The sequence below is a fragment of the Orcinus orca genome, chromosome 16 (assembly GCF_937001465.1).
Source record: "Orcinus orca chromosome 16, mOrcOrc1.1, whole genome shotgun sequence".
Lineage (NCBI taxonomy): Eukaryota > Metazoa > Chordata > Mammalia > Artiodactyla > Delphinidae > Orcinus > Orcinus orca.
The window spans coordinates 1,519,528-1,547,426 of NC_064574.1; the positions used below are offsets into that span (position 1 = coordinate 1,519,528).

General features: G+C 63.0%; 1 protein-coding gene across 1 annotated transcript; it reads right to left on the bottom strand.

The window, feature by feature from the left end:
• Positions 1 to 589: 589 nt before the first annotated feature.
• Positions 590 to 27,843, bottom strand: COL20A1 (collagen type XX alpha 1 chain). Its single transcript, XM_049700096.1, has 33 exons — positions 26,661 to 27,843; positions 24,607 to 24,717; positions 19,806 to 19,949; positions 19,489 to 19,632; positions 17,991 to 18,149; positions 17,536 to 17,655; positions 16,801 to 16,965; positions 15,987 to 16,151; positions 15,637 to 15,806; positions 15,283 to 15,412; positions 14,439 to 14,584; positions 14,224 to 14,347; positions 13,924 to 14,063; positions 13,331 to 13,460; positions 12,995 to 13,137; positions 12,710 to 12,846; positions 12,257 to 12,389; positions 11,944 to 12,073; positions 10,866 to 10,904; positions 10,081 to 10,219; positions 8,717 to 8,859; positions 8,446 to 8,555; positions 7,846 to 8,004; positions 7,678 to 7,755; positions 7,054 to 7,140; positions 6,305 to 6,358; positions 4,337 to 4,390; positions 3,825 to 4,211; positions 2,922 to 2,993; positions 2,477 to 2,512; positions 2,305 to 2,371; positions 1,969 to 2,115; positions 590 to 752 (listed from the first exon to the last, which is right to left on the bottom strand). Exons 1-33 carry the CDS (start codon positions 26,986 to 26,988, stop codon positions 727 to 729), a joined length of 4,317 nt encoding a protein of 1,438 aa, XP_049556053.1. The 5' UTR covers positions 26,989 to 27,843; the 3' UTR covers positions 590 to 726.
• Positions 27,844 to 27,899: the final 56 nt, after the last annotated feature.

Genomic DNA, 27,899 nt, shown 5'->3' on the forward strand with positions numbered 1-27,899 from the left:
CGTCCTGGTGTTCAGGGAACTGCTTGACCCCAGGGCCCACGGCTGGCTGGCGAGCCTCCCAGGTGGATGGGGAGCGGGGTGGGGAATGGGCACTGCACAGACGGTGGCGTCCAGGCTGGTCACAGGGAGGGGGAGGCGTGCGGGGCAGTGACGAGGCGAGGGGCCAGCGGGTTGGGGTCCCACGAGGCCTGAGCACACGGGGGCTGAGCCAGACTTCATGACTCTAGAGGAGGGGCCGCCACTAGGGAGGCAGGGAGCCCCTGGCTGGGCCCGGGGCAGCCACACCAGCGTTCACCAAGCCCACCCCCACCCTGCGGACTCAGAGTGCAGCCGAGGCTGAGACCCCCAAGCGGGTCCTGAGCTCTGGAGGGGCCGGCCGGGGGCACCGGGGCACCAGGGCCTGGGGGCTGCAGTGGCCTCACAGGAAGTGGGGGCAAGCCCCAGGGTTACAGGGAGACTATGGCAGGGGGTCCTTGAGGCCGAGGATGGATGGCGGCTCCTCTCCGAGAGACGGGGGTGGGGAATCTGGGACTCCACCCGACGGGGCGGACGTGGGGCCCCGCCAATGAGCAGCACCCTCCTTGACAAGTACACGTGGTTTATCTGAACAGGAAGCGCCCAGAGGAACGGTTCCTGGGCCCGGCTTCTGCCTCCCCTCCTTCCGCCTCCAGACCCTCTTCTCCAGCTGCGCTCGGTGTCCGGGATCCGGTGGGGGGACGTTCGGGCTCACTCGGGGCAGCAGGGCGACCGTCCTGGCAGGAGGAAAGGGTGGGCGGGTCTGGGGGAGGCGGCGGACAGCAGACAGCCGTCAGGAAGCAATGCCCGGCCTGCACAGCTGCGTGGACCAGGCCCCCGGGTCCCGGGTCTGCACAGACCCGCCCCTCAGGACGCTGCCCCCTGGGCCCCTGCCCCGGCCGGGTGTCCACTGTGGTGCTGACCCCCATCAGGGCCTCCCTGGGTTCCCACTGGGCCAGCTTCGGTCTCCCGCACCCACCTCAGTCCTGCCGGCTCCCCTGAGGCCCCCACACGCCCCACTGCGCCCACCCCAGCTGCTTCTCTGGCACCTGCACGACGCTCCCTGCTGCTCCCACCCCCCACCGCTCCCCGCTGCGGCCCAGGGCTGCCTGTCCGACTGAGGGCTCCAGGCTCAGCTGAGGGGCAGGAGGGATGTGCCGGCCCAAGGGGTGCAGGCGGCAGTGCTTTCCCTTCTCGAGGGGCCTATGCTGACCTGGGGAAGGCGGGTCCTGGGGGCAGCGGGTCCAGCCTTCAGGCTGAGGCTGGAAGCTTAGGGTCGGGGGTCCCTGACCTCAAACAGGCACTGATCATTGTCTCAGAGGCCGGGGTTTAGTGTGCGGTGGGGATGGGGGAGGGGCTGGGGTGGGCATCATGACAGCGCCTGCCAGCTTTGGACGGCAGGTACAAACGGGGGGCACGTACGGCAAAGACAATGTCTGGGGGACTGTGGTGGGTGCAGTCGGGGGGGTCCCTTCTCCGCCCATCCCCGTCCACCCCCCGTCCTCGGCGCAGAGCTGTCCTCCCAGCCGCCACATCCCACCCCCAGCCGTCTCCTTCCTCCCCATCGAGGCCACAAGCTCCGTCTCCCCTCATCAACTTCTCCATCCATCTCAGCATCATCATCTGAGCCGTGAACAGCGCTGCAGCCCCAGTCAGATGGGCGGACTCATTACAACAAGGTCACTGGACCAAGCCTCCCGCTGTGGCAGCCAAGGAGAGGGGGACGGATCAGGGACGGGAGGGAGGGGACCAGAGGCTGGGGAGGAGGCCCTAAGCTCAGGCTTGCTGGGCGGTTGGGGAAGGGGCTGTTTCGAGGGCCCCAGGCAGCCAGGCAGCCCCAGTTCTGTGTGGTTTCAGGGGGCCTGTCTCCCCACCCATCACCTGGGGGAGGAGGGCCACACAGAGCCACCGGCCCCAGGACTGGGGGAGACCCTTCCCCACGGGGGCCAATACCTCTGTCCTCTGGGCGGGGGCCACCGTGCCCCCCTTCTCCAGGGAGCCGGGCCTCTCTGTGCGTGCCAAAGGCCCTGGGGGCCTCCAAGATGGGCATGGGGGGCCGGGTGCTCTCGTGGGTACAGGCGTGGAGCTTCAGCAGGTGCACTGCGGGGGAGGACGGTCAGAGGGGGCGGGGCAGGGAGACCTTCCCTCGCTCCCTGCCTTGGTCCGAGGCACGTGGCCCAGGAGAACGGCCGCAAGGCTGGGTTCGCTAACGACCGGGCGCCGGGCGTCCCTTCCCTCCCGGGTGAAGGCGGAAGCTCTGGGGTCCTCACGGGAGGCTGGGCCACTCACTCTGGATGGCGGACTCACAGGCCTGGCCCACGAGCTGGTAGATGGTGGCCAAGGACTGTGGCTCGCCCTGGAAGGGAGGACGGGCCACGTGGCCAGTGGATTGAGCAGCCCGAGTCAGTGCCTCCCTCTGCTTCCCCAGGGACGGCCCAGACCCCAGACTCCCCACACTCACCTTCTCTCCTCGCTCCCCCTTGGGCCCCGGCAGCCCCTGAGTGGGAGGAAAAGGAGAAGCATCTGGACCCCGGGGCCGCCCGCCACCGCGCCCCCCAACCGAAGGCTTTGTGCGGGACTCATCCCAGGAGTCCCCAGAGGACAGAGGACCCACCTCTCCCGCTGCGAGAGGGAGTTTCCCTGCCCCCTGGGCCCCACCCAGCCTGCAGGCCCAGGTCTGCCCCTCCCGGCCCCCAGAGCCCACGTCCCCTCACCTGCCCCCCACCTTGTCTGTGTTGGGCCGGGCAGGGGGCAGCCTGGGCTCTCTCCCCTGCGAGCTTAGTGCTGGCCTTGCTCTACCAATGTGCCAGTCGCAGGACACCCTGAGCGGTCAGCGGGGACAAGTCTGCACACATGTGACCCCCCCCTTGCTGTCGGGCGGATGGGCTGGGTAGGGAGGGGCTTACCGTGGGCCCCACAGGCCCCGGGGGTCCTCGCTCCCCGATGCTGCCTCTGGCCCCCGCCGTGCCCTGGAAGCCCTGCAAAGGCGGGGGTTCCGGTTTGGCTGCAGCTCCGGTGCGGGGGCCCCTCCCTTCGGTCCCGCCTGCTCTGGACCAAGAGCAAAGCTAAGACAAGCTATCAGGGGACCCCTTAGCTTGTCCCCAGCCTCCTGCAGGCCGTGCCTCCTACCCACCCCGCGCCCAGGCAGCCCCCCCCCCCCCCGCACGCCCCGCCCGTTGTCGGTAGTTCTGCACTAATACGTCCCCGCCCGCGTCCCAGTAGCCCGGGTGTGACCGCAGGACGGGCCCCCCGCGGGGGCTTCTTGCAGGAGGGGCAGTTCAGCCTTCCAGGAACCCAGCGAGGCCGATCCCCGGGAGATCCTGGCCGGGTCTGGGCTGCCGGCCCCGGACCCCCAACTCAGAGTAGCTCCCAGCCCCTGAGCTCCGCTCTGACCTCCAGGAACACCAGGCTGGGAGGGAAGGTGCTTCCGAGTGAACGGCCGTGCCCCCAGCCCTCCAGCAGGGCGGCCTGGGCCGCCGAGGTGAGGGTTTCTGGAGGCGGAGAGGGAAAAGGGGGACCCGACCACGTCCCCCAGCCAGGCCCACCCGGGAGCCCAGGCACCTTCCTGCGTGTGGAATGGTGGCGTTTCCTAGCAACCTGCCCGATGCAGGGAGTGGGGAGGGGGGCGGGGGGGCGCGGCCCCTGCGCTCCTGGGATAAGGACTGTCATGCGCCCAGCGCCGCCACTGACAAGGCCCCAGCCTGGGGCCGAGAGGCCGCCCCGGTCACTGTTCAGCTCAGCCCCAAGAAACCTGGGGAGGGCTGGTGGGGTGAGTGGTGTTGGGGGCTCACGGAGGAGGCGATACGCACCCTAGGGCCAGGGGGTCCGGGCAGGCCAGCAGTCCCCTCCAGGCCTCTCATTCCCTGAGGGCAAAGGAAGGGGTGGGCGGGGCAGAGGCAGGTGCCCCTCCCACAGTGACCCCCAAAACCCACCACTGTTGGGGGTACGTGCTTGTGCCGGGCTGAGGCTGGTCCATCCCAGGGCCTGCCCCCGCCCCGGGCAGTCTGTGTGGGCTGACACTCCCCTCCCACCAGCCAGGCCCTGGCGGGGGCAGGATAGGGGGGGAGGTGGGTGTGGGGCAGAGAAGGAAGTCCCACCACAGCCTCCATCTCCAGACCCTCCCGGCCAGGCTCCTCTCCCACCTTTGGTCCCTGGACGCCAACCTTCCCAGGGGTGCCCTGGAGGCCGGGGTGGCCCTGGAATAGAACAGAGGCAGCCAGTCAGGCTGGCCCGAGGTCCGACCCGGAGGGGGAGGCCCTGTCCCCAGACCTCCGTCCTGAGCACACAGCACCGGTGCTCCGAGTGTGGTCTGACCCACTACCTGCAAGCCGGGGTGTCCGTGGTCCCCCTTCTCTCCTTTGACCCCTGGTGGACCCTGGACGGGGAAGATGGATGGGCGGGAGGGTGAGGGGAGAGGGCCGGGGGGATGGGCGGGAGGGCGAGGGGAGAGGGCCGGGGGGTGGGTGCTGGGGGGTAGGCAACACCTACCACGGGTCCCTGGATGGTTCGGCCCTGGGTGCCTGGTGACCCTTGCTGACCTCCAGGACCCTCGGGTCCCATCTGTCCGGGTGGCCCGGGCTCTCCCTGGAGACATGGGGGTGTGTGGTGGGGCTGAGAAGACGTGTGGCCGTCCTGCGGCCCCTCCTTCGATCCCGCCCTCCTGCCGGCCCATGGTCTCCAGACCCAGGCCTGTCACAGGCATCTTCACCCTCGCAGACCACTCTGGGAGGGAGGGGTCCTGCTATGCCCCCACTGTATAGCCAGGAGCTGGGCCGACTCCGGACGGGCCAGCACAGAGCCCTGAACCCCAGACACCAGCACATTCTACCAAACCTCTAAGGGACAGATGACACTAACGCCATTTAAACTGCTTGATTTGCAGTTTAAAAACACAAAGCCTGCTTTCAAATAATCATGTGAGTCAGGCATATCAATGCACCAAACTAAAGCAAACCACAGGCATTCCCGTTTGTGAATATCAACGCGAGAATCCCAAATAGAACCTGAGCGCACAGAAGCCTGCGGCCCGTTAAGTGGGCAGCGAGCGCGCGGTGACCAAGCCGGCTTTTAACGTGAGCAGGCGCGGCTCAGAACGTGGGAGAGATTAAATCGTTCACCAAACTAATAGCTTCAAGAAGAAAAATGATTTGTTTGCGTCCACAGCAGCAGATGAGGCGCTCAATCTTACTTAACGCCCACTCTTGAGTTTTAGAATCTCCTAATAAAATAAGGGTAGGATTTGACTAGCACATGGCAAAATGTATCTGTCTCAGCTCCCAGGCCAGCCCCACACTCAACCGGTAAACACCAGAAGCATTTCTGTAAAGTCAAGATGAGGACGTCTTCTATCACCGCGGTTCTCTGACAAACTCTGGAGTGTCACCACACCAGACAAATAAACAAGAAACAGAAAAAGAAAAATAAACGAATGTGATAAAAATCGGAGTCAGTGAAGTGATTTTTCACAGGTGATGTAAATTTAAACCAGGAAATTCCAAGAAAACCATCTGAAAATAAAAAACTATTGCAAATAAGATAACTGAATAGTAAATGGGGCACAAAAATTGTACACAGAGAGGACGGAGGATTTGGGGAAGCTGAGGGCGGAGCTGGACACCAGGACCCGCGTCTGAGGCAGTCCTTTGGACTCTGGAGTCCGTGGAAACTCGTGATGTGATTAGGCTGCATTTGAAGTTGGCGGGGGCTGTGGCTACCCAACACTGGGAGGACGGACAGGGCAGTGGTCTGGGAAGGCAGGAGGAAGCACGTTGTGTGTCGGAAGGTGCTAGAAGCACCAGAAGGGACCAGGAGCGGGTGGGCCCTCTCAGACTGAGGAAAGCCTTGAAACGCGGTGCGGAAGTCAGGAGCCGTAGAGACAGACCCGCGCGGTCCACTAGACAAAGGCGATCCTAAAATCTGCCTGGAGACGCGTACGGTAGGCCAGGTCAAAAGACAACAACAGGGTAAACTAGGCACAACTCAGGGCACAGGTGTTTCCGTTAAGCCTAGAGCCCCACGAGCGAAGAAGAAGAGGTAACCCAGCGGAGCGGGCGCTGGAGGCCACGCGTCCAAGAAAACACCAGCAACTTTCAAAGCCGGTGGAGCCACTGGGGAGAGAAACACACTTGAGGGCAGAGGACACACGTCCTGGCCAGACGTCCAAGACTGCCCGTCACGCGGTCCCTAGGCTGGGGCCCCGCAGCCCGGTTGGGGGGCCCCGCTCCCGCCTGGGGTTGGGCTGCGGGGGGCTCAGTCCTGCACCCCCCCGCCAGGATGCCTCACAACTCACCCTGGGCCCTGGGAAGCCCTGCTCTCCTGGGGCTCCATCCCTCCCAGGGTGGCCCTGCAGAATCACAAGCGAGGCTGAGGCCGGGCTGCACGCTGGCCTCCCCAGCAGCCCTGGACTCCAGTCCCCACCTCTAGGGGGAGAAGAAGAAGGGGCTCTGGGGGCGAGGGCGTCCTGGCCCACCCTGCCCTCCCACAGCCAACTGGTTACCGCGTTCATGGGCTCAGGCGGGTCTGGGTTCCAGCCCTGGCCCCTCCCTGGTGAGGTCTGTGGACCACCAGCTAGAACGGGTCCTGGAGCCTCAGGGTGGCCAGAGGGTCTGGACCTGCCCCACAGCGGGGCCCAGGCCTGGTGCCGCCTCCTTGGAGGCCCGGGGAAAGGCCCCTCAGGGCTACCCTACAGCCCAGCGTGCCCAGGACAGAGGCTGCCTGTGTGGCTGCGCCTTGTGGCCAGGGACCAGCGCGGCACTGCAGACTGCTGGGCCCAGACCCCCACCCCAGCGGGGAAGGATGGCTCCGACACCAGAGAGGGGCCTGCTCGGGAGAGGGTGGCCATCGGGAGGAAGGGGCTTGCAGGAGGGGACTTGTGGGCCGGGGGGTGGAAGAGGCGGGCAGGACACTCATGAAGTCTATCCCATCTGGTGGTGGGCCTAGGGACGGCTGCTAGGGCATGCGGGGGCCACCCTCATCACCGCTGGCAGCAAGATATGCCAGGAGTCCCTGGTCACCCCAGGAAGGAGCTGCTGGACTCACGGGAGGTCCTTGGGGGCCCGGGGGCCCAGGGGTCTGCGAGGAACATGCACAGGCAGAAGGGAAGGCAGGGCAGGTCTCTCCATCCTTCTGGGAGAAAGGAGACCCCCACCATTAAATGGACCCTTTCCTCAGTTCTTGTTCGACCCTAGAGCTCGGGGTATCCATGGACACCAGGGTCCAGGGAGCCTCCAAACCCACCCCTGGGAGGCTGGGGGGGAGGGGGAGGACCTGGTCCTGGGTGCCCACCCCCCAAGCTGCCTGACACAAGCCCCCAACAGGACTCCCTCTCTCACTCCCTTGCAGGCCACCAGCATGGCCAAGCCCGGTGTGGGCACCCAGGGGAGTCAGTAAGGACCCCTGCCCACAACTGTGCCCACAGAAAAGGGCAGTGGCCCTGAGTACGTGGAAGCAGCCACCCCTGGGGCTGGGAGCTTCCAGGCCTGCTCCAGCCTGCCTTGCCTCAGGGCCTCCAGGACACACATCCAGTCGCCCTGAGCTCCGGCTCTAGCCCTGGGGGCTGCCTCCTCCAGGAAGGCTGTCTGGATTTCTCCTGGAGCGGCAATGACCTGGATGGCCAGACTACCCCCAGAATCTTTTGCCCTCAGTGGGCACTTGCCCGCCTACCGAAGCCGGGAGCTCGCAGCACCTGTCCTCCTCTGCCCAGGAGTCACTGCACACAATCTGTAGCATCTGGAGCTGGAACTGCAGGTGGGGGGGAGAGGCAGGGTCGGCCAGGCGCAGCTGGGTCAGGGGGCGGGAGGGGGTCCGCCAGCCCCGGGTTGTCTGGCTCACCGAGGCTGAGCTGCTCCGGGGGCCCCGGGCCTTGGCCAGTCTCCCCAGTGTGACGAAGCCGGTGGTGGGCAGGCTGCCGGCCTCCCCAGTGGGTTTCTCAGCCACCTTCCGGCAGTCCACGTAGAGCCTGACCTTGGAGCGGCCCACGGCTATGTGCACCTGGGAGACACCAGGAGGTCTCCTGCGGCCCCGGGCCAAGAAGGGCTCCCTTCCACGCTCACAGGCCAGGGCCAGAGCGGGGAGGGGCAGGTGACCATCCCCTGGGGCCTGGGGTCAGGATCCTGACTCCACCCCATCTCGTGAGACCCCCCTCGCGGGGCCTCAGTTTCCCTCCTGTGAAATGGACCAAATGACATCCCGCACAGCCCCTCCCAGGGACTTGTGGGACGCAGGAGAAAGGGCTGGAAGCTCTTTGACCCAAATTAAGGGAAGGACGTCCAGGGTGGAGGGGACCACAGGAGCAGAGGGGGAGCCACGGTGACGGGGGTGGGCAGCCTGTGTCCTGCAGAGCCCCGTGGGGGGTCTGCCCCAGAACTTGGGAGCCAGGAGGGTCTTAGGCAGGGAGGCACATGCGTGGGTCCTTCCAGGACCTTCCAGGACCTTGTGGAAGCTCCCAAAGAATATCCTCCTCACTTCGGGCAGGTCGAAGGTGGCCTCCTGCAGGGTGGCGCTGGGGTCACGGCTGAAGTAGGTCAGCGACTTTCTGCTGGCTGGGGGGCGGGGCAGGGAGCACGTGAGACCCCCAGGCGAAAGGCAGGAGGACGCACCGGAGTGGAGCCGCAATGGGCGTGCAAAGCCTCAGAGGCCGTGCTGCACCAGTGGCCCCTGCCTTCGAGGAGTGACCGGGGCCCACTGCTCCCCTCCAACTGACCGTCCAGCAGGACCCCCAGGACTGGCCGGAAGTCTTCGGCCGCCACTTGCCACAGCGCGAAGACCTCACGGGGCGTCTCGGGGAGCAGGCGCAGGAGGAAGACGACTGTGTGTTCCGTGGGGAGGGTGGCCAGGTGGATGTCGCTGTGGGGACACAGCAGGGGCGACCGCAGGCCTGAGAGGAGGCCGGACCCCCGGGACCGCAGAGTGGTGTCCTTGGGGCCAGGCTGAGCCTCTCCTGCCTCAGCTTCCCCATGAGTAACGTGGGGAGTGTGAGGGGCAGGACTCCCGGCCTGGGCCTGTCAGGTTTCAACGGGAACAGCTCCCCCAAGGCCCAGCAGGGACCACGGCCAGTGTCCACGATGATCGTTCTTCAGGGTCTCTGCGTGGGTGGGGAGGGTGCAGGTCGAGGGCTCCCAGCAAAGTCTCTGAGCCTGTCTCCTGGGCCAGGAGCCCACAAGCCCAGAGGCAGCTCTGCCCTTGGGAGCTGCTCAGACTGGGTGGGCAGCTGGGGTCTGTGCTGGTGCCGTGCCCACCCTGGTGCTCAGCGGTGGGGAGGGGCAGGGAACAGGGTCTTGAGTCACCCAATAAAATCGCTCCTAATGGCCTGCAGCCTCCCTATTTGCCCTTCCTTTGCTCTTGGGATAACCAAGGGCCTGGAAGACACAGCCCAGCCTCATGGCTGCAATTCTTTAAGCAAAGCGACCCCAGGGCCTTGGCACGTGCTGCTCCTTTTCCTGAGCGCCCTCCCCTCTCCCATTCTCTCCTACCCTCTGCCACCTCCTGGGGAGCCTTCCTGACCCAGGGAGGAGCCCCTTCCACTCTTAGCCGCCCCAGGGTTGCATTTTGTATTTCTCAAATTTCTATTATAAAGTACGTGATTTGCCTTTGCAACGTAAAACATTTTAACTTAAGAAAAATTATGCTGTGCGTGTGGAATTTCCAATGAGTGATTAAAGACACCTTCATATACGAAGTGGGGCAACTATTAGACCTCGGAGGTCATCACAAGCCTTGATCGTGGTGAGTCACGAAGCAGTGGTTTCTTAGAAACCCCGGATATTCGCAGCATCAAATGAAAGCAAAAAGGAGGCAGTTCTCAGGGAGACAAATTTGGTGGCCCCCGCCCAGAAGTCTGCAAGTTTGGTCAATCCCTGGGCCACATGCGGAGAAGGACCCCCCCAACCGTGTCCTCATTCCGCCCACAAGAGATTTATTAATCTGTGGAACTCGGATTCCTGGAGCCCACGTCCCCCTGGGAGTCTCCCTGGCTGGCTCTGGGGTGCAGCCACTGGGCCTGGGGGACGTCCCCCCCCACAACCCCCGCAGGGTGCCCTCCTGCTCCCAGGCCCACGCCGCCCCGACCTGGCCCGGCGGGTCAGCTGAGCATCCTTGAGGAGCGTGAAGGTCCTGATGGGGCCAAAGGCCGAGGGCTCCATGGCCACGCCACGCATGGAGGCGTATTCCTTCTCCACCAGCCCGAAGGCTGCCATCAGGTCAAAGCCTGGGGAGGGGTGGGGCGCGAGGGACAAGCAGAGACGGGAGGGGAGGTGGGGGAGGGGTCAGAGAAGAAAGCCAGGTGTCAGGTGAGGGGAGGCAGCAGGGGCAGCGAGGGAGACGGAGACGCAGGCCTTCGGGGGCCTGCTCCTCCCCCTCTCTCTCCATCCTGGCCTGGGGAAGGACACGCAAGCAGCACCGTCCTGCCCCTTCTGTTGCCCGCAGCCCTCGCCTCCCAGTGGCCCTCAGTGCCCGGACCCGCCCATCCCACCCCCATCCCCTCGCCGGCCCTGCAGCTGGGGCTGAGCAGCTTGCTGGACATCCCGCGGGAGACCCCGCCCCAAGCTGGGCCCCCGCCTGCAGCCCGACCCCACCGCCCCGACCTGGCAGGTCTCCCTGACCACGGGGGCCCACGTGTCAGCCTTCCCTCTGGCTGTCTCAGACCCACAGCAGTAAAGATGCGATGCCAGGGACCCTGGCTCAGCCCCTCGCCTGCCCCGTTCCTGGTCAGCAGAGGCTCACGGAGGCCACGCAGGACCCGGGCCTCCAGCATTGCCTGACCCCAGTCCCAGGCCACCCCCCTGACAAGGACCCAGAGCAGGGGCGGCTAGGGGCTGGTGGGAAGCAGCTGCCACACAGGGTGGGGGACCTACCTGGGAGGGAGCCATCCGGGTGGAGGGCCGGGCAGGCTGCTGAGAGGTGACAGAGGTCAGGGTCAGTGGGGAGGGGCCCCTTGTGGCCCGACACCATGCCCTGTGGTCCCCACACCTCAGGGACGGGGATGGGACAGGGACAGTGTCCTGCTGCCTCAGGTTCCACCCCCAGGAAGACAGCATCCGGCTGGGTGCTGCCACTGGGAGCTGCACCCAAGAGGAGATGCGCCCCAGGCGGCAGGGCCAGGGAGATGCCTGGGTGTGAGGACGTGCCCGGGGCACCGCCATCCCGGGACCCAGCTCTGCAGGCCTGCCCACTGCCAAGCTCTACGTGGGCGCTCAGGATCACTCACAGGCGAGTGCGTGCAGAAACTAGGACCCTCAGGGCGGGAAGCGGCTCCCCCTCAAAAAATAGGAAGGGTGCTGAGCCTCAGGTAGTGAGGCCCTCGTCCCCAGAGGTATTCAAGCCAAAACCAGGCAACCCCACGGAGGGGACACAGAGGGAAGCTGGGGCGGTCGGCTAACTGGCCTCTGAGGGCCTTCTACTCCGAGCGTCTGATTGCCCAAGAAAAGCAGCAAAGCAAAACAAAAGACTCCTCTCAGCCGGGTCCTGGCCTGCAGGTGGTGGGACCCCAGGGACAACCGATACCCCGAGGGTGGGGCCAGCCACCCTCGGCTCCCCCTGGGCTCCGCTGCAGCCGCCCCGTCTGTGGTCTGCGTCCGGCTTCCTGCTCCTGCAGGCTGGACGTCTGCCCTGCGCCTCCCAGACGCAGATCCAGGAGAACACCGGCCGCTCCCCAGCCTTGGGCACCTGCAGGCCGGGCCACAGCCGCGATCCCCTCCACGTCAGCCTGCACGCGTTCAGCTGGACTGCAGTGGCCTTAACCCTTGGGGTCCCGGTTGGCATTCTACACCGAGGAAGGTCTTGCATGAAGACCGGATCTCCTTCCGCTAAGGTCTGCAGTGCAGGGTGCCTCCGGGAGTGACAGGGCCCACACATCCTGGCTCCCGGGGACCTGCCAGGGTCCTGGGTCCGGCTGGGGTCTGCTGGGGCCTGGGGGTCTTAGTGCCCACTCACCCGTCTGGCCCGTGGCAGACACTGCCACACTCTTCCCTGCTCCGTAGACGGCTGAGACTAGGACCCGGTACTTGGTGGCCGCCAGCAGGTCAGGGAGAGTCACGTGGCTTCTGGGTCCTGGAATGGAGATCTGGGGGGGGTGGGGGAGATGGTCACCTGAGCGTCTTTGCTCATTTGGGCGTCTCAGCTCCCTGTGGGTCCTGCCATGGAAGAGTGGCCCCCTTAACAGGCAGGGTGGGATGTTGTCTCCCCCAAGGCCCAGGACCCAGGGGCCCATGAGGGACGATGGCTTCCCGGCTCCAGGGAGACCCACCGACTTCTCGGGTCCCGAGCCTGAGGCCAGTGCGTAGGAGAGCTGGTAGTGGAGGACACGGCCACTCGGGGGTGTCCAGCTGACCCGCAGGCTGTCAGGCGACTCCGAGGCCAGGGCCAGGTTGGAGGGTGGGCTCCAGCTGACTGCGGGGGAGCAAGGGGCAGGGGGGCCTCAGATGGCAGCACGTCCCCCGCTCTGCACCACGTCTGCCACCCTCCCACTCCACGGCCCCGCCACGCTGCCCAGTGGCCTCGGCCAAGACAGGGTCACCAGGCCAGCTCCAGGACCGTCTTGGGCACTGTGTCACTCCAGGTGACTTGGACCCTCGGCCATCCCAGGGATGCCTGCCTGGACGGCTCAGGACCCAAGTGGTCCAGCTGCAGAGTCAGGGACTCGGGGGACTGCCTGTCGGGGGCCCACAGATCGAGGGGTCTGGGGCAGAGCAGGGGTCACCTACGGGGGGTGTAGCGGAGGGACACGGGGTCACTGCGGGCCCCATCCCTGTAGTAGGCCAGGATGGTGATCTCATACTCCGAGTGCCTCCCCAGGCCGGGCAGGACGGCCGTGCCCAGGTTCCCCGGGACAGAGATCTGCGGAGAGGAGGGACCGCGTGTCCAGCCGTGTTGTGTCCACACGTTGGGGCCCGGCCTGGGCCACATGAAGGCCAATGTCCCCAGGGTGCAGCATGGGGGTCTGAACCCCGGAAGCTGGGGTGGGGAAGGTCTTCTCCCCCGACACCTTATGGGCCTTCCCCTCTCCCAGGGGCGTCCACGTGATCTGGTAGACAAGAACGCCAGACGCCGCTGCGGCCGCCCACTCCAGCTGGACTTTGTCCCCAGGCAGCTCTGTCACTGACAGCTGGCTCGGGCTGGGGACTTTCCCTGGAAGAGGGAGACTGAGGCTGGGGTGGCAGAGGGGCCCCCAGTCTTCACGCACAGTGCTCACAGGGCCCACTGTCACACCTGCCTAGGTACCCGCCCTCACCTGGCTTGGTGCTGCACAGAGCAGACACCGAGCAGCTATGTTGATCTTAGTGTCCAGGGGCGCAGAGGGAAGCAGCCTGGGGACACTCACGTGTGGTCAGGCGGCCAGTCAGCGTGGAGGAGCTGCCCCCAGGGTAGAGGCAGGTGACGCGGACCGTGTAGGCGGTGGAAGACGAGAGGGGGCCCAGAGTGACCGAGGTGGCGCTCCCAGGAGCCTCCGTCTGCAGGCGGGTGGGGGTGGGGACATGGGCAGCTGCGGAGGGGGCAGCGCCCGCCAGAGGGAGACCCAGGCCTGCCCTGTGACCACCCCCAGACTGGGGAGACAGGGACGGGGCGCAGGATCCATGGCACGGGGGTGGGGCCTTGCCCACCAGCCCGCCCAACAAGCCGGTGTTTTCGCCTCTCGTGACGCCACGCACCCCCCGCCCACATGCACGAGGGCTCTCGTGTGCGGTTCCTTGTTCCACGTCTGCCGCCCCCATGGGCCCACAAGGGCCCAGGTGGTGTCAGGTACCCTCCACTTCCCCTGTACCGGCTGAGGCTGTGCCTGGGGAGACCTGGCCACACCCACTGACCCTGAATGCAGGGCGCCCAGTGGGGGAGGCGGAGGGCACTGGGTCCCCATGGACAACTCATGCCCCTGGACAGCCCAGGACATCGGCCCCGGGCAGGGGCTGGCCTCACCTGTCCTGAGTGGCCGCCCTTGCTCGAGACGTAGCTGACCCTGAACAGGTGCACAGGCCTCGCGGTGCCCTCCCAGGACACTCGGGCCGAGTCATGGCTCACGTCCGAGAAGCTCAGGTGTCTGGGGGGGGCCAGGGCGGCTGCAGGGCACACCAAGGCCTCAGGGACCGCCCCACACGTACGGGGGAATGGCGGGCGATGGCCAGGGCTGATGGGGCTACTGGATGGGGTCGGGGTCCCCCACCCGTGGAAGGTTGCGGGGAGCCAGAGTGGGCAGCAGTCTGCGGGCAGGGCACTCACGGGTCCTGGCGCGGATGCTCTGGGCCTCGCTGGTCTCTGCCCCTCGCAGGCTCCGCACCCACACCTCGTAGTCCCTGCCCGGGGCCAGCCCATCCAGCAGCGCCTCGGGCTGCCCCACCCGCACCTGCGGGAGGCTCACGCTGGCCCCTGCCTGCGCCCCCCGCCCCCCCGGCCCAGACTGGTTCCCCCGCCTCCCCTCCCCCTCGGCCCCGCACCTCTCTCCCCTCCTCCTTGCCCTCGGGGGAGGTGGGCGAGCACTGCACCAGGTACCGGGTGGCCCCTGCCGACGGCTGCCAGGTGAGGTGGATGGCTCTGGGCATCACTGCGGCCAAGGTCAGCGCCTGGGGTGGGGGCAGGGGCGCTGGGGGAGACGGGGCGGGCGTGGAGGGGCTTTAGAAACGCAGCACAGGCAGAATTCAGCCCCATAAACCAGCGGGACAAAGGGTCTCGGGCAGCGCAGGCCAGGTGTGTCTTGATGAGACACAGAGCGGGGAAGACCAACGCGGGTGGGGGGCACAGACAACTGAAGTCCCTGTCCCGGCTCGCCCTGGGCCACCCTGGTTTCACTTAAGGCCACATGCTGTGTGGTCCCATTTATATGGAGGGTCCAGGAATGGCAAACCCCAGAGACAGAAAAGAGATCAGGGGTGGGCAGGGGCCTTGGGGAAGGGGAGGACTGGGGGTGACTGCTAAGGTGTTGGGTGTGCGATGCTGGGACAGACGGACACCACCGACTTGTACACTGTAAATGGGAGGGTCGTAGGGTGTATCTCAGTAGAGCTGCTGGGGGGCGGCTCACGCAGGCCCTGGGGGCCTGCGGGCTGGACGAGGCGGGAGCCCCAAGAGTGCAGGCAGCAGCAGTACTGGGTCCCAGCCACGACCGGGGTGACGACACAAACGACATCACTGTGCTCAGAAGAGGACACAGGGTTGGAGAGGCCCAGTGCCTCGGCCTCGGTCACAGGCTTGGGGTGTGCCCCACCCGGTGCCAGGCTCCGAGGGGAGGCTGCAGGCGGGGGCAGCCCTTACAACCCTGAGCCCAGGTGCCCCCTCGCCCACCTGTGGTCACCGGGCCCTGCAGGCCCTCACCGACGCCGGCCTTGTAGACGGGGAACACGGAGACCAGGTACTCCGTGCTGGAGGTCAGGTTGTGCAGCTCTGCCGACGAGGCGGGCCCCTCCACCACCACCTGGAACAGAAGCCGCGACAGAGTGGGCGGGGCGGGGGCGGGGGGCGCGGGCTGGGGAGGGCTGGGTTAGCCCGCGCTCTCTGCGCGGCTGCGTCCCTGTCCAGGTCTGGGCCATCTGCGGGGGCAAGGGGCTGCGGTTTGGTAGCCCCCTGCCCCTGCCACTCTTCTTCCTCCACGTGTGGGCCCAGGTCCAGCCCTGCCTGCGTGAGGGGGGGCCCTCTCACCTCCCTGGGGGCGCCACCCTTAGAAGGCCGCAACACGATCAGGTACTTGAGGGGTGGCCGCGGGGCTGGGGTCCAGGACAGGTGGATGCTGGAGGAGGTCACCCGGGTCAGGACCAGGCCGGTGGGAGCGGAAAGGGGGTCCAGGGCCGGAGCGGCTGCGGCCGGTGTAACTGTGGGACGGGAGGGGGCAGCTGGCGACAGTGGCTCTGCCTGCGCCCCTGGGGGCCACTTCCGGGAAGGACAATGCTCCCCCAGGTATCCTCAGAGCCCTGAGAACCACGTGGGCGGGGCCTGGTGGGGCTGCGGCCCGCGTGCGCGACCCTGCCCTCGTGCCACCCCTGCTCGCTCACCGGGGCCGCTGCGCGGGCGCCTGCCCTGCACCTTCTGGCAGACGAGGCGGCTGAGCAGGCCGGCCAGCGAGCCGAGCTGGGGGAAGTCCTGCACGCTGTGCACGGTGACGTCCAGGGGCTGGGACGCCAGGAGCCTCAGCTCCGCATCGTCGGCGTTCTTCACGCCTGCCGCGGGGGGGGGCGAGCTGTCCGTCGCGAGCCAGGACCACTGGGCCCCTGCGAGGCATGCAGCCGGCAGAGGCTCCTTCCCAAGCCACAGACCCAAGACTCCACAGGCCCAGAGCGGGGCCACCCGGCCGGGCCCCCGTGAGAGACGGGCTGGTGTGAAGGTGGGGCTAGACACCGAAGGTCCCCCTCAGGCTGTGCATGCCTGCCTGGCTGTCTGTGGGTTTGGGGCCAGGAGGGAGGCCAGTGTGCTTTCCTCGGCGTCCTGCACACCCTGGGGCTGGGGTCAGGCACCGAGGACGGTCTCTGCCTCCAGGAATCCCTGCCCCCAAGTCTGGAGTTTCCTTCCCAAGGAACAGAGTCAATGACCGGCCAGTTAAGGGAGCAGAGCAAGGCCTCCGGGCCGTGCACAGGGCCCGTGCAGACAGGAGGGGGCACGGACACGTCTACAGACACTTTATTAGAGAGCGGCCTTGCTGCCCACGCCGACTCACGCGGCTGCCTCGGAGCAGGGACTTGTCCTCCCCATTCGCAGACAGCGGGCTGGGGCTCAGAGGCCACAAGACCTGCAGCCCCGGGGGCGGTGGTGGTGGGGGCGTGGGAGCCACCTGCTGTGAAAACTCCCCGTGAGAGCCCGGGGTCTGCTCACCCACAGCAAAGACGTCAACGCCTAGACCCTTGAGCATGTGGCCAGCAGTGCGGGCATCGTCCTGGGACTTGCCGTCCGTCACCAGAATCACCAGCTTGGCCGCCTCCGGACGGAGACCCGCCACGGGCTTCAGGTTCTGTTCCAGCACGTGGGTCAGGGCCAGGCCTTGGGTGCAGTGAGAAGAAAGTGCTGGCAGCTCCAAGCACCCTCCCTGCCCACTCGCGAAGGCTCCACCAGCCGCTGGCCCCCTGCTTCGCCCACCAGGCCGGTCCTGGCCCCTTCAGGCTGCGGGGGCCCGGAGGGCAGCGATGCCCCCTCTCCTTCCCTCAAAGGCACCCAGAGACTCAGGGGCCGGCGCCCCACACCCTGCTGTCTTCTCAAGAGCAGTGAGGCCCCAGGACGGGAAACAGGGAGGGGACCTGCGGTGGGGGGAGGGGTCTGCCAGGGCGAGACCCCCTGAGGGGGGCTGCTGCTGGCAGGGCCCCCCCAAGCGACTGGTGGGCCCTCCCGGGGGCTTCTACCGACCAGAGGAGTCTCCTGGTTTCAGCAGGACTGCCCAGCACACCACGTTCACCATGGATGAACGAGGTGGACTTGTCCTTTGCAAAGGCGTGAATACACAGCTCTCAGGCGTGGTTCAGAACACACGTTTCCAAATCTGGAAAGGCGCGAGGGCAGCCGACCTCAGGACAAGACCTGAATAGACCCCGAGGGTGGGGCTGGGGCCAGGCAGACCTGTGAACGTGTTTCCCCCTCTGTACTGGAGGCCACGCACGGCGGCCAGCACCTCCTCCTTGGTGTGAAAGGCATTCAGGTCCCACTCGGTCTGGGGGTCCCCGCTGTACTGAGTCAGGCCTGGAAGGGGAGGGGTCCCCACTGTACTGAGTCAGGCTGGGAGGGGTGGGCACACAGCAGGCGGGCAGGACACACACAGCCTCGCCGGGTCACCAGGGAGGCACATCTGCAAAGCCTCGCTTTCCACACAATGTCCCCCCAGGAGCCAGCTGTCCCCCCAGTGCAGGTCGGGACCCCACCCTTGCCTGTCCAGGTGGGAACTCAGCCTTCGTTCCCAGAGGCTGCGTGTCTCCTTCCCCGATTCTCACTCCCTTTTCCAAGCATCGCCTGTGCTGGGGGCTGGCAGGAGTTGTGAGGACACCCCGGGTGGGGCGCAGGGCAGGGCTGGGACCTACCTACTTGGACTTTGTCTGGCCCAATTTCAAAGGGCTCAATGATGCTGGCCAGGAAGTCTTTGACCTGCTGGAAGTGACTGTGACCAATACTCCAGGATCCATCCACCAGGAAGATCATGTCCACGGGTGTGGGGGACGTGCAGCGGAACTGGGGTCCGGCTGGGGAAGGAGGGGAGGGAGGCGAGGTGCTGGGCGAGACCCGCTGCTGCTGCAGGACCCTGATCCGCCCCGGAGGCGGGCTGCAGCCCCAGCATCTCCTTCCCTGGGGCAGGTAGAGGGTAAGGAGCCACAGGACTCCGGTCTCAAGTGAGGTGGGCAGCTGGGTGTTGGGGGACAGGCACTAGGGTCTCCCCAGACTTAGAAAACCGCACTGGAACTCAGCCCATCATCCCAGGCCCTCCGAGCCCCCCCAGAGAGGGTTCACAGGACATCCAGCCGCTCTGGCACCTCTGCCCTCCATCAGCCTTGGCGGTGCTGGTCACTGTGCGATTGTCTATGGCAGGGGTAGGGGGGTTCCACCTTCCTCATCCGGCCAACACGACACCCGGGCCCAGCGGGCAGAGGCTGCCCAACGGGGTGCCAACCGGGGTCGCTGCGTCAGCACCACGGACAGCTCCAGGCAGCTGCCCATCCTGCCAGCTCTGGGCTGAGGCCTCATCGTTTGGTGAGGGGGCTTGTCCAAAGGACCCAAGAGCTCTTTGGAGACAAAGTCACACCCCTCGATCTGGGGCTCCCTGAGTTTTGCACAGACAGTGCCCCCAGGCCAAGCCCCAGAGCCAGGGCCAGACCCCACCTGAGGCTCCCGGGCAGGGTAGGTGTGGTGAGATGCCCCCCCAGTGGGGGAGGCAGGCCCTGGCCTCAAGTCCACTGGGAGACAGCAGGCGGCCCGGACCCCAGGACCCCACATGAGGCTAAGGAAGGAGGTACCTTCTTCCATTCCAAGTCTGGTGGGAGAAACAAAATCAGAGACATCTCAGGTCTGATGGGGGAGGCACAGCCCTGCCTGCAGGGCCTCAAGGGAAGTGCGGTGCTGTGGTCCCATCCCGCTAGCCTGCGGAGGCTGGCACCCTGGCCGTCTTACCTGGCTTCTCTCTCCCTCCAGCCGAGGCCCTGGCGTGGCTGTGCTCTTCCAGGTCTGGGGTGCGCTGGGCAGGGGCCTCCCCCTCAGGGCCCCTGGGTGGGGGCTGTTCCTCACAAGGTACTCCTGGGGGGGGGTGGCCACAGCTGTGTCACCTCTCCCCAGCCACACTCAGGCTGGGGGACTCCTGAGAGGGGTCAGGGTGGTGGGACCAGGCACTGGGGCCCCAAGGACGCCCCGAGCAGATGACCTGCCCCAGTGGGTTTAGTGAACCGAGGAGCGCGGCAGCCAAGCCTGAGTGAAGCTGGGGAGTGTGAGGTCAGAGGGAGGAAGCACGTCCTGGCCGCATGGAGAGGATCCGCGGGAAGCTCAGGACCGCTCCTCGTCCCAGGCACTTACCGTCCCCCGGCTTGGACCCACCAGGCGTGGGCAGGTCTTGGCTTGGGGCCAAGGCCACTGGGGGCTCGAGGTCTGGGCTCCCCTCGTGGGAGGGGCTGGGCTGCAGGGCTGCCCCCAGTGGCCTCCGGCTGCTCCTGCTCGCAGAGCTACTCTTCAAATCTTTGACTGCAGAGAGATGCGAGGGGCTGTCAGGACCACCAGGGAGGGAAGAGAGGCCTGGGGCTGCACACAACCCTCCCCGCGAGGGTTCGTCCAGGCTCCACGGGGCTCCCAGTCGAGGGGCTGCCAGGGCTCAGCTCCAGCCTCCTCTGCACACATGCACCCCCGGAGGGACTTACTCACAAACTCCCTCCGAGCCAGCAGGACATTCCCTGAGCCCGTGAGCTCGAAGATCTGCAAGGTGTACCCTTTGGAGGGGCTCAGGCCCCCCACCGTGGCCTTGGGGGTCTTGGTAGTCAGCATCACCTCCTGCTCCAGGTCCCCTGGGTGGGGGTGGGGAGAACTGTCGAGCCCGCCCAGGTGGATGCTGTGTGCACGTGTGTGCACCTGTGCGTGCAGGTGTGCTGCGCCCACTCTGTCCTGCGTGTGCCTGCAGGTATGTCAGGGAGGGGCAAAATCCTCCAGGCGCCTCCTCTTCCCCCTCCCCCAGCTCCTCCCCTTGGGGCGGGGGAGGGGAAAAGGGGAGAGGTCTTTGTTGCCCTCTCCAGGACCTCCTGGGTAACAAATGGAGAAAGAATGTATCTCTGCGGCAGCAAAATAAGATGCCTTTACAAAGCTTCCCCAGAAGGACTTATCCTCCCCAGAGGGAGGACCCATAAACCCTCCAGATGCCCAGCACAACAGCCCTGGGGACAGCGTGAAGGTGTGAAGACGGGGGCTGCACACAGAGAAAGGCCCCACCTGCCCGTGTGCCGGGGGCTGGACGGCAAACAGCGAACCTGCAAACACGTCCCACTGTGACTCTGTGAGTCTGACTAAAAAAAGAAACTATTCCAAAGGGGACACTGCCACGCTCTCAGGGGAGGCAGTCGTGGAACCGACTGGAGAGACTGCAGTCAGAGGTCAGGAAGCACCTAGCGGTTCTCGGGTCTCAGGTGCTAGGAAGGGGATAACAGAGGAAGGACCTGCACGCCCGCCCCATAGTCCATTGTCTGGCGGGGCGGACGGCCCCCAGCCTGGGTCCAGCCCCACGTGGGGAGGTGGGACAGGCCGGGAGGGCGCGGGTGTTGGTGCTTCATATGACTCAAGCTGTAATTCTCACAAAACCATCCCCCCATTTTGTAGGTGGGAAAATCAAGTCACACAGTTACTCAATGGTAGAACCAGGATTTAAACCCAGGTCTGTTGGGTTCCTGGGCCCGCCTGCACAGGGGAGGGAAGTACAGGCAGGCCCTTTGAGGAAGTGAGTCCTTGGCATGTGCCCCCCGCCCCCGCCATTCTTTGGGTTGAGACACTGAAGAGCTCCACCCAGGAGCAAGGGTTAATGAGGATAGACTGGCTCTTGAAAGGACTGAAGCCCAACTTCAAATAATCTTAACTTCTAAAACAGAGTGAAGATGACCCAAAACTGCTAGTTCACATCACTGTCTGTCAGAAACAAACATAAATTGTTTCTGAAGGAAGGCAATGTTATCAAAGGCCATAAATTATTTCTATAAGTTGTCACAATGTCTGGTATGCAGTAAAAAATAACCGGATATACGAAGGAGCAAGGCAATGTGATTGAATGTTAAGAGAAACATTAGACAACAGAAAGAGAGCCACAGATTTCCCAGATAATGGAGTCATGAAACTTTAAAATAACTATGCTAAGTAGTTTGAAATTTTAAAAGACGAGCCTATGAATTCAGATATCAAACCATAAAAAAAGGAATTCTTGAATGCAAAAACCAAACGGAAATTTCCAAATGGAAATTCTAGAATGGAAAAACACAGGGACTTCCCTGGTGGTGCAGTGGTTAAGAATCCATCTGCCAACACAGAGGACACGGGTTCGAGTCCTGGTCTGGGAAGATGCCACATGCCACAGAGCAACTAAGCCTGTGTGCCACAACTACTGAGTCTGCACTCTAGAGCCCATGAGCCACAACTACTGAACCCACGTGCCACAACTACTGAAGCCCGTGTACCTAGAGCCCATGCTCTGCAACAAGAGAAGACACCGCAATGAGAAGCCCACGCACCACAACGAAGAGTAGCCCCCGCTGGCCGCAACTAGAGGAAGCCCGTGCGCAGCAACGAAGACCTAACGCAGCCAAGAATAAGTAAATAAATAAATTTAATTAAAAAAAGAAAGAGAAAAACACAAAACATGATGTTAGAAATTCAAAGAATGACCTAACAGCTTGTTACACACAAATGAAGAGATAAATGGTGGAAGATCAGTCAGAATAAAAAACACGAAGTTAAGCACGGAGAGATAAAGGGATTGAAAATATAGAAGAAAGAGTAAAAGGCATAGATACAGAGAGAGAATGGGGCACAAGCAATGTTTGAGGAGATACAGCTAAAGAACTGTAAAACAGTAGGCACCGATTTGAGAAGTCCTGTGAATCTGAAGCAGGAGAAAAGAGACCCACACCCACGAACATCAGATTAAATGTGCTGAGAATCCAAACAGAGGAAAAAGTCTCAAAAGCAGCCAGGGAAAAAGAAAAAGACGTTACGACAGCAACTGGGTTGATAACTGAATTCTCAGGAAAAACAACAGAAACCAAGAGATGTTCAAAGGAGTCTTCAAAGTGTTGAAGGAAAGTTCCAACTTGAAATTCTATACCCAGCAATAATATCCCTCAAGAATGAAGGCGGAATAAAGACATTTTCAGACAAACAAACAAAACCCCCCAAAACACAAGAATGTGTAACCAGCAGACCCCTACTAAAGGAAACATTTTCAGGCAGAAGAAAAATAACCCCAGACATGCTGGAAGGAAAAGAGAACAACAAAAGGGTAAACACGTGAGCTGGTCCAAATTCATGTCGAATTTATACACTATGCAAATGAAAATGTTTTATGAGATTTAATATGGATATAGATTAACATGCATGAAAAGGGGATAAATGTAGTTGTGCTGCTCCTGTGTGGGAAAAGGTAACGTAGCCTTCATGGATGCTACACGCTGATAAGTAAAGGATGGCACGGTGGTCTCTGGGTGATCACTGCAGGAGTAAAGGGATACGTAACTACTGAGCAGAGGGGGACATGGGATGATAAACAGCGCTCAATCGTCCCCCACCTACCCATCAATCTTAACTTCACACATGAAAAAGAGACACTAGACGCTGTGGGCCTCCAGCTGTGGTGCAGCAGGAGTGACACAGAACCACTTATAAAGGATTGTTGTCAACAAAAGATAATCAAACCTGAATCTGACCAAACCTCTGGGACCTGTCAATCTTCAGGACAGACGGGGGTAGGGGAGCAATAAAAGTGGCACCACGGGGATGCCATCAGCAGAACAAAGAATGTTGGAAGTTCTGGCGGACAGACGACCTTCTTTCTTCAACAAATAAGTGTCAAGGAAAAGGAGGAGAGCTGTTGTAGCTGGAACATTACCGGAGACACGGGAACAGCACAGTGTAAGGACTCTGTTGGGATCTCAGTGCAAAGAAGTCAATTGCAAAAGATGTTTATCAGGCAAGCTGGAAGATTTTTAACACAACAAATTATTTATTGATGGTTCTGAAATATTTTTACTTTTTAGGTATGCCAATGGTACCAGAGTTATTTTTTTGGTCCTTCCTTTTAGAGAAACATACTGAAATATTTATAGACAAAATTATATAGTGTCTGAGACTTGCTTTAAGATAATACACTATAAGGAAGGGGTTGGAGAGACAGACATGGAACAATAGTGGCCGTACGTTGATAACTGTTAAAGCTAAATTCTGGGAACATGAGGCTTCATTACATCACGCTCTCTTCTTTTGCATGTGTTTAAAATTTTCCATAAAAATTCAGTGCCACAAAAAGACAAGAAATGAGAGGAAAAAATTATAGTGTAACAAAATGAAAACAAGTAGGAAGATAGTAGATTTAAACCCAAATATATCAGTAACTTCATTAAATGTAGGTGGAAAAATGTTTCAATTAGAAGACTGTAACATAAAAACAACACAAAAAAATAAAAAAATAAAAAAATAAAAAAAAAAAACCAACACAAATTCTATGCTTCTTAGAAGATGCATCTAAAATGAAAGGCTAAAGAAAAATTGAGTAAATGAAAGGAAAAAGGTTTTCAGTGCAAACGCTTCCTGGTGGACCAACACTGAGCTCACAAAAAAGAGATTATAAGAAAAGACTGCAACCGCAGAGATAATGAGAATAGTTCATTATGAAAAAGGTTCAATCTACTAGGAAGATATGATAATTCTGAATTTGTATGCACCTAATATCAGAGTCTCAATGTATAAAACAAAGATTAGTGAGAAACCACAGAAAGATGCACCTAGAGTCACGATGGGGGATTTAAAACACTTCTCTCAGTAACTAATGGGATAAGTAGACGCACAGGAAATCAGCAAAGATAAAAAAGATGTGAAAAATAAGGTAAATAAATTTGGCTTAGTTGAGATAGTAGAAAACCACAGGCGAGTCAACAAGGGGGTTCTGCTTGGGAGCGGAGGGGGTGGAGACCGGGAGGGGCCTCTCCTCACCCAGGGCATGAGCTCCAGTTTGCCTTTGCATCGTGCATGTACCCATTCTGCAATCACACACCCACGATTGTGGGCTCGTCTGTGTGTCAAACCTCAGCTTTTGAAAGGCTGTTCACACTCGCAGCCCTCATCCCGTCTGGAGGTTTGTGTCGGGTTGCCAGGTGCCTCTGCCGCCTGCCCTCCTGTGGGACGCGCTCTGATACCGTGAGTCTGCCCTGGCGCTGGGCGCTGGCAGAGCCCTAAGAGCTCTAACCTTGAGGAGGATCCTTGTTTCTTCCAAGTGAGCGAGCGCCTTCTGCGTGCGCCAGGCGCGGGGATACGGCGGTGGGGACTCCAGGGGCCCCGCTCTCCTGCCACAGCTTCCCCGTGTTAGCGGGGCAGGAGGGGAGGAGGGAGGCAGAGTCGCGAGAAGCCGGGCACAGCGACCGCCATGCTGACCGTGGTCACCATCAGTGCGCGCAGAGGGGAGGCGCGGGCCCCTACCTGCCCTGGGCTTCACCTGCACCAGGTAGCCGAGACTGCTCCCCTCCGACTCCCTCCACTTCATCTGCAGCCGGTCCTCAGGCAGCACCGCCAGCCTCAGGCGGCCGCTTGCTGCGAAGGCAGGACGGGGGTCAGGGCCGCCCCCTGGCAACCGCCCCAACCAGCTGTGGGGGCCCCAAGGCAGCTGGGGCCCCATCAGGGGTCAGAGGGGGCCAGTCCCACCTGGGGGAACTCTAGAAGAGGCCCCACCCGGGGCTGAAAGAGGACTGGGACCGCCTGGCGGCACCCGGGAGGGCAGACTTCTGTCCAGGGAGGCCCCCGCCCCCCGTGCACTGAGGCCAGCCTCCTGGAGCGACCGTAACTGCCCCACCGGAGACGCGGGCACTGAGCCAGCACTGCAGCTGCCATCCCGCCCGGATGTCCCCGCCGAGTCCCCGCAGCTGCAGACCCCAAGGTCACCACCAGGCTCACACAGCCCATGAGGGTGGGGTGCCCTGGGGTGGGCCCGGCCACTCTGGGGGGAGGACGGGGTAGCGAGGCCTCAGCCCTCAGGCACAGCCTGGCCCCCAGCTTCCGGGGGCTCCTTGGCAGAGGCGGCTAGTTTTGGAAAGGGGACAGAGCTGGGCTTCTTCTGGCGGCCCCCCTCAGAGCTGGGGCACAGGGGAAGGGCAGGGCCGGGGGGAGCCCACGGCAGACACAATGATCGCTTAAGAGCAGGGAACAGCTGAGCCGGGCTGCTGGGCGGGCCCCGCTGATCCCTGGGGCCTGGGCTGAAAGGCAGGAACGCCTCAGGAGCGGGGGCCTTGAAAAGCCACTTGTGAACAGGAAGCCCAGCTCATGAAGAGCCTCTGTCTCCCGCGCCCCTGGCATGTTGGGGGCCATCCCCAGCTGCCTTCTGAGTCTGCACGTCAGGGCCTTGGTGGGGCGCCTGGGAGACAGCACCCACCCAGGGGCACCCCCCACGGGGCCACCCTCGGGGAAGGGCAGCGTGGATGTGGGGCCCCGCCCCGCCCTAGCCCTCCCCTGTCTACCCAGAGCCTGCAGGGACCTCGTGCTGTCTGGACTCAAGTGTCTGTAGGGGTCCCTTAGTGATTTGGCCCCCTCGGGGTGATCCTGTCAGAGCCCCAGGGACAGAGGGCCCCGACCACCTGCGTGCAAAAGTATAACCACGAAGATGCACCACCGGTAAGAAGGCGGTTACCAGAGCCGGGGCTCCGGGCTGGGTGGCGGCACGATGCACCCCTGCCGCCCCCCATGAGGCCAGCCCTTGCAGTCTCCTGCCTCTTGATCACCCGTGGGACCCGGGTGCACGCCAGGGATGTGGCCGGCAGGGGTGGAGGGGGCTCACTGGGTAACCGGAGCCTCGGACGGCCCCTGGGACGTGGACACCACCTCCCAGTGTCAATCTACGCAGCCCTCCTCCACGGGTTTGGGGTGTTGCAAAGGATACTGCGACCAGCGTTACCCCGAAAGGGACACACTGTGAACGTCCAGTAGGGAGCAGAAGCGTCCCCTCGCTGGATGGGGTGTACCCGCCCAAGGTGCTACCCGCAGGGGGCAGGGGGCTGATGTGATGTGCGCCTTAGAGGAGCTTAAATGAGCAGGGACCTGCTGGAGGCAGCATCGTGGGCTCTCCTGGGGGCGGGGCATCACTTTTTACTCTAGATTCTGCTGTTTGAAAATTTCACATTGAAAAGGCATCTGGGGGTGATGGAAAAAGTATTAATATAAGAGGGAATTAAATGCACACCCAGTGTGTTAATAACTGTTAAAAAAAAAACCCAAACAACAACAACCGGAAAACGAAAAAAGCCCAAAGAAATAGAAAGACCGCAAGGCCAAATGGTCAAGCCACAGCTGAGGGCGACACTGTGGGCAGAGCTGCCCCCTCTTCCCGTCTCTGCCCCCTGAGCATCTGTCCCCCCAGAATAGCAGCTGCTGGGGGCTCAGGGCCAGAGGGAGGCTGGTCCCTTGGGGGACCTGTGCCCTGGGCAGGTACGGCCTGGGGTGGGGGGCAGGCAGGGGCCACAGGAAGCCCACACCCGTGTCCTCACCTTGTCCCTGGCCGAGTCCCAGGGTGACACCCAGCCACAGCCAGAGGCCGACCCCGAGGCGGGGGCACACATGGATGCTCATGGTGTGTGGCCTGCGGGAGGAGGAGAGGCCACTCAGCCATCTGTCCGTCTGTCCCTCTGTCCCCTCCTGACCTCGAAGCCAGAGCTTCTTTGTCTGCGCCTGTGTAGGCCTGGGGCCGAGCCCATACCCGGAGGCCTCCAGCCACTTGCCCTCCTGTCCCCAGGGACCAGCATCCCACAGGCCTGGGGGAGCTTCCTGGATCGGGAGGTCAGCTGCCCTCCGTCTGCCCACCCGCGCCCTCTGCATCCCGCCCTTGGGACCTCCTCCACAGGCCAGCTAGGCCAGCTCGGGGCCTGGCTGCTGCCCTGGTCACTCACTTGTCATTAGACCAGCCTGGGGTGGCCACTGTCAGGGCCAAGGGGTCTGGGGAGGAAACCAAGGCCAGGTGGGGGGCGGCCCTGCCCACAGCCCTGAGTGGCATCAGAGCTGGGACCGGGACCCCTGCTGGAGCAGGACCCCAGCTGTGCCGCTCCCCCTGCTGGCCCCAGGAGGGGCGTGTCCTGGCTGAGGACCGGCCACCCAGGACAACCAGCCCCCTGGTTCCAGAGCTGGCCTCTCAGTGAGGTGGGGGGAGCCCCAAAGTGGGGTTGGGTCCTGGGGGGCTGCCTCTGGGCCTCTGCCGACAGAGCAGAGGGGAACGTACTGCAGGATCTCAGGCCTCCGGCCAGCCCCGGCCCAGACACACCCAGGGCAGTGGAGCCCAAGGGGGTCCTCGGGGCTGCAGATGGGCTAGAGGATGGTGCACAGGTTATCCGGGCACCCCAGGTCCCAAGCCAGGCCCCTCCCCTCCCCACAGAATTCAAGGCTGTGAAGAGGACTCCTCCGCAGCGCCTTCCTTCCTCCACCCGTGACCCTGGGGGGCCAGACCTCCTCCCCAGCCCAACACTGTGCATCCGGTCCTGCTGAGCCCGCCCCCACTCTGTCTGGAAGGGCAAGGTCACCCTCAGATCACAGACCTGGGTGCATCCCCTGTGGCCCCTCCCCATCCACCTGGCCCTGAGGCGAGTCACCAACCTGCTCCAGTCCCAGAGCAGCGTCCCTCCGTCCCGCGCACTCCCGTCTACCCTGGTCCTGCTGCATCCACAGGGAGGCCGTGGCTTATGAGGCCTCTTTCCTCCGACGTCACTGCCCGGCCCACCCCCCGCCCACCCCGCGGC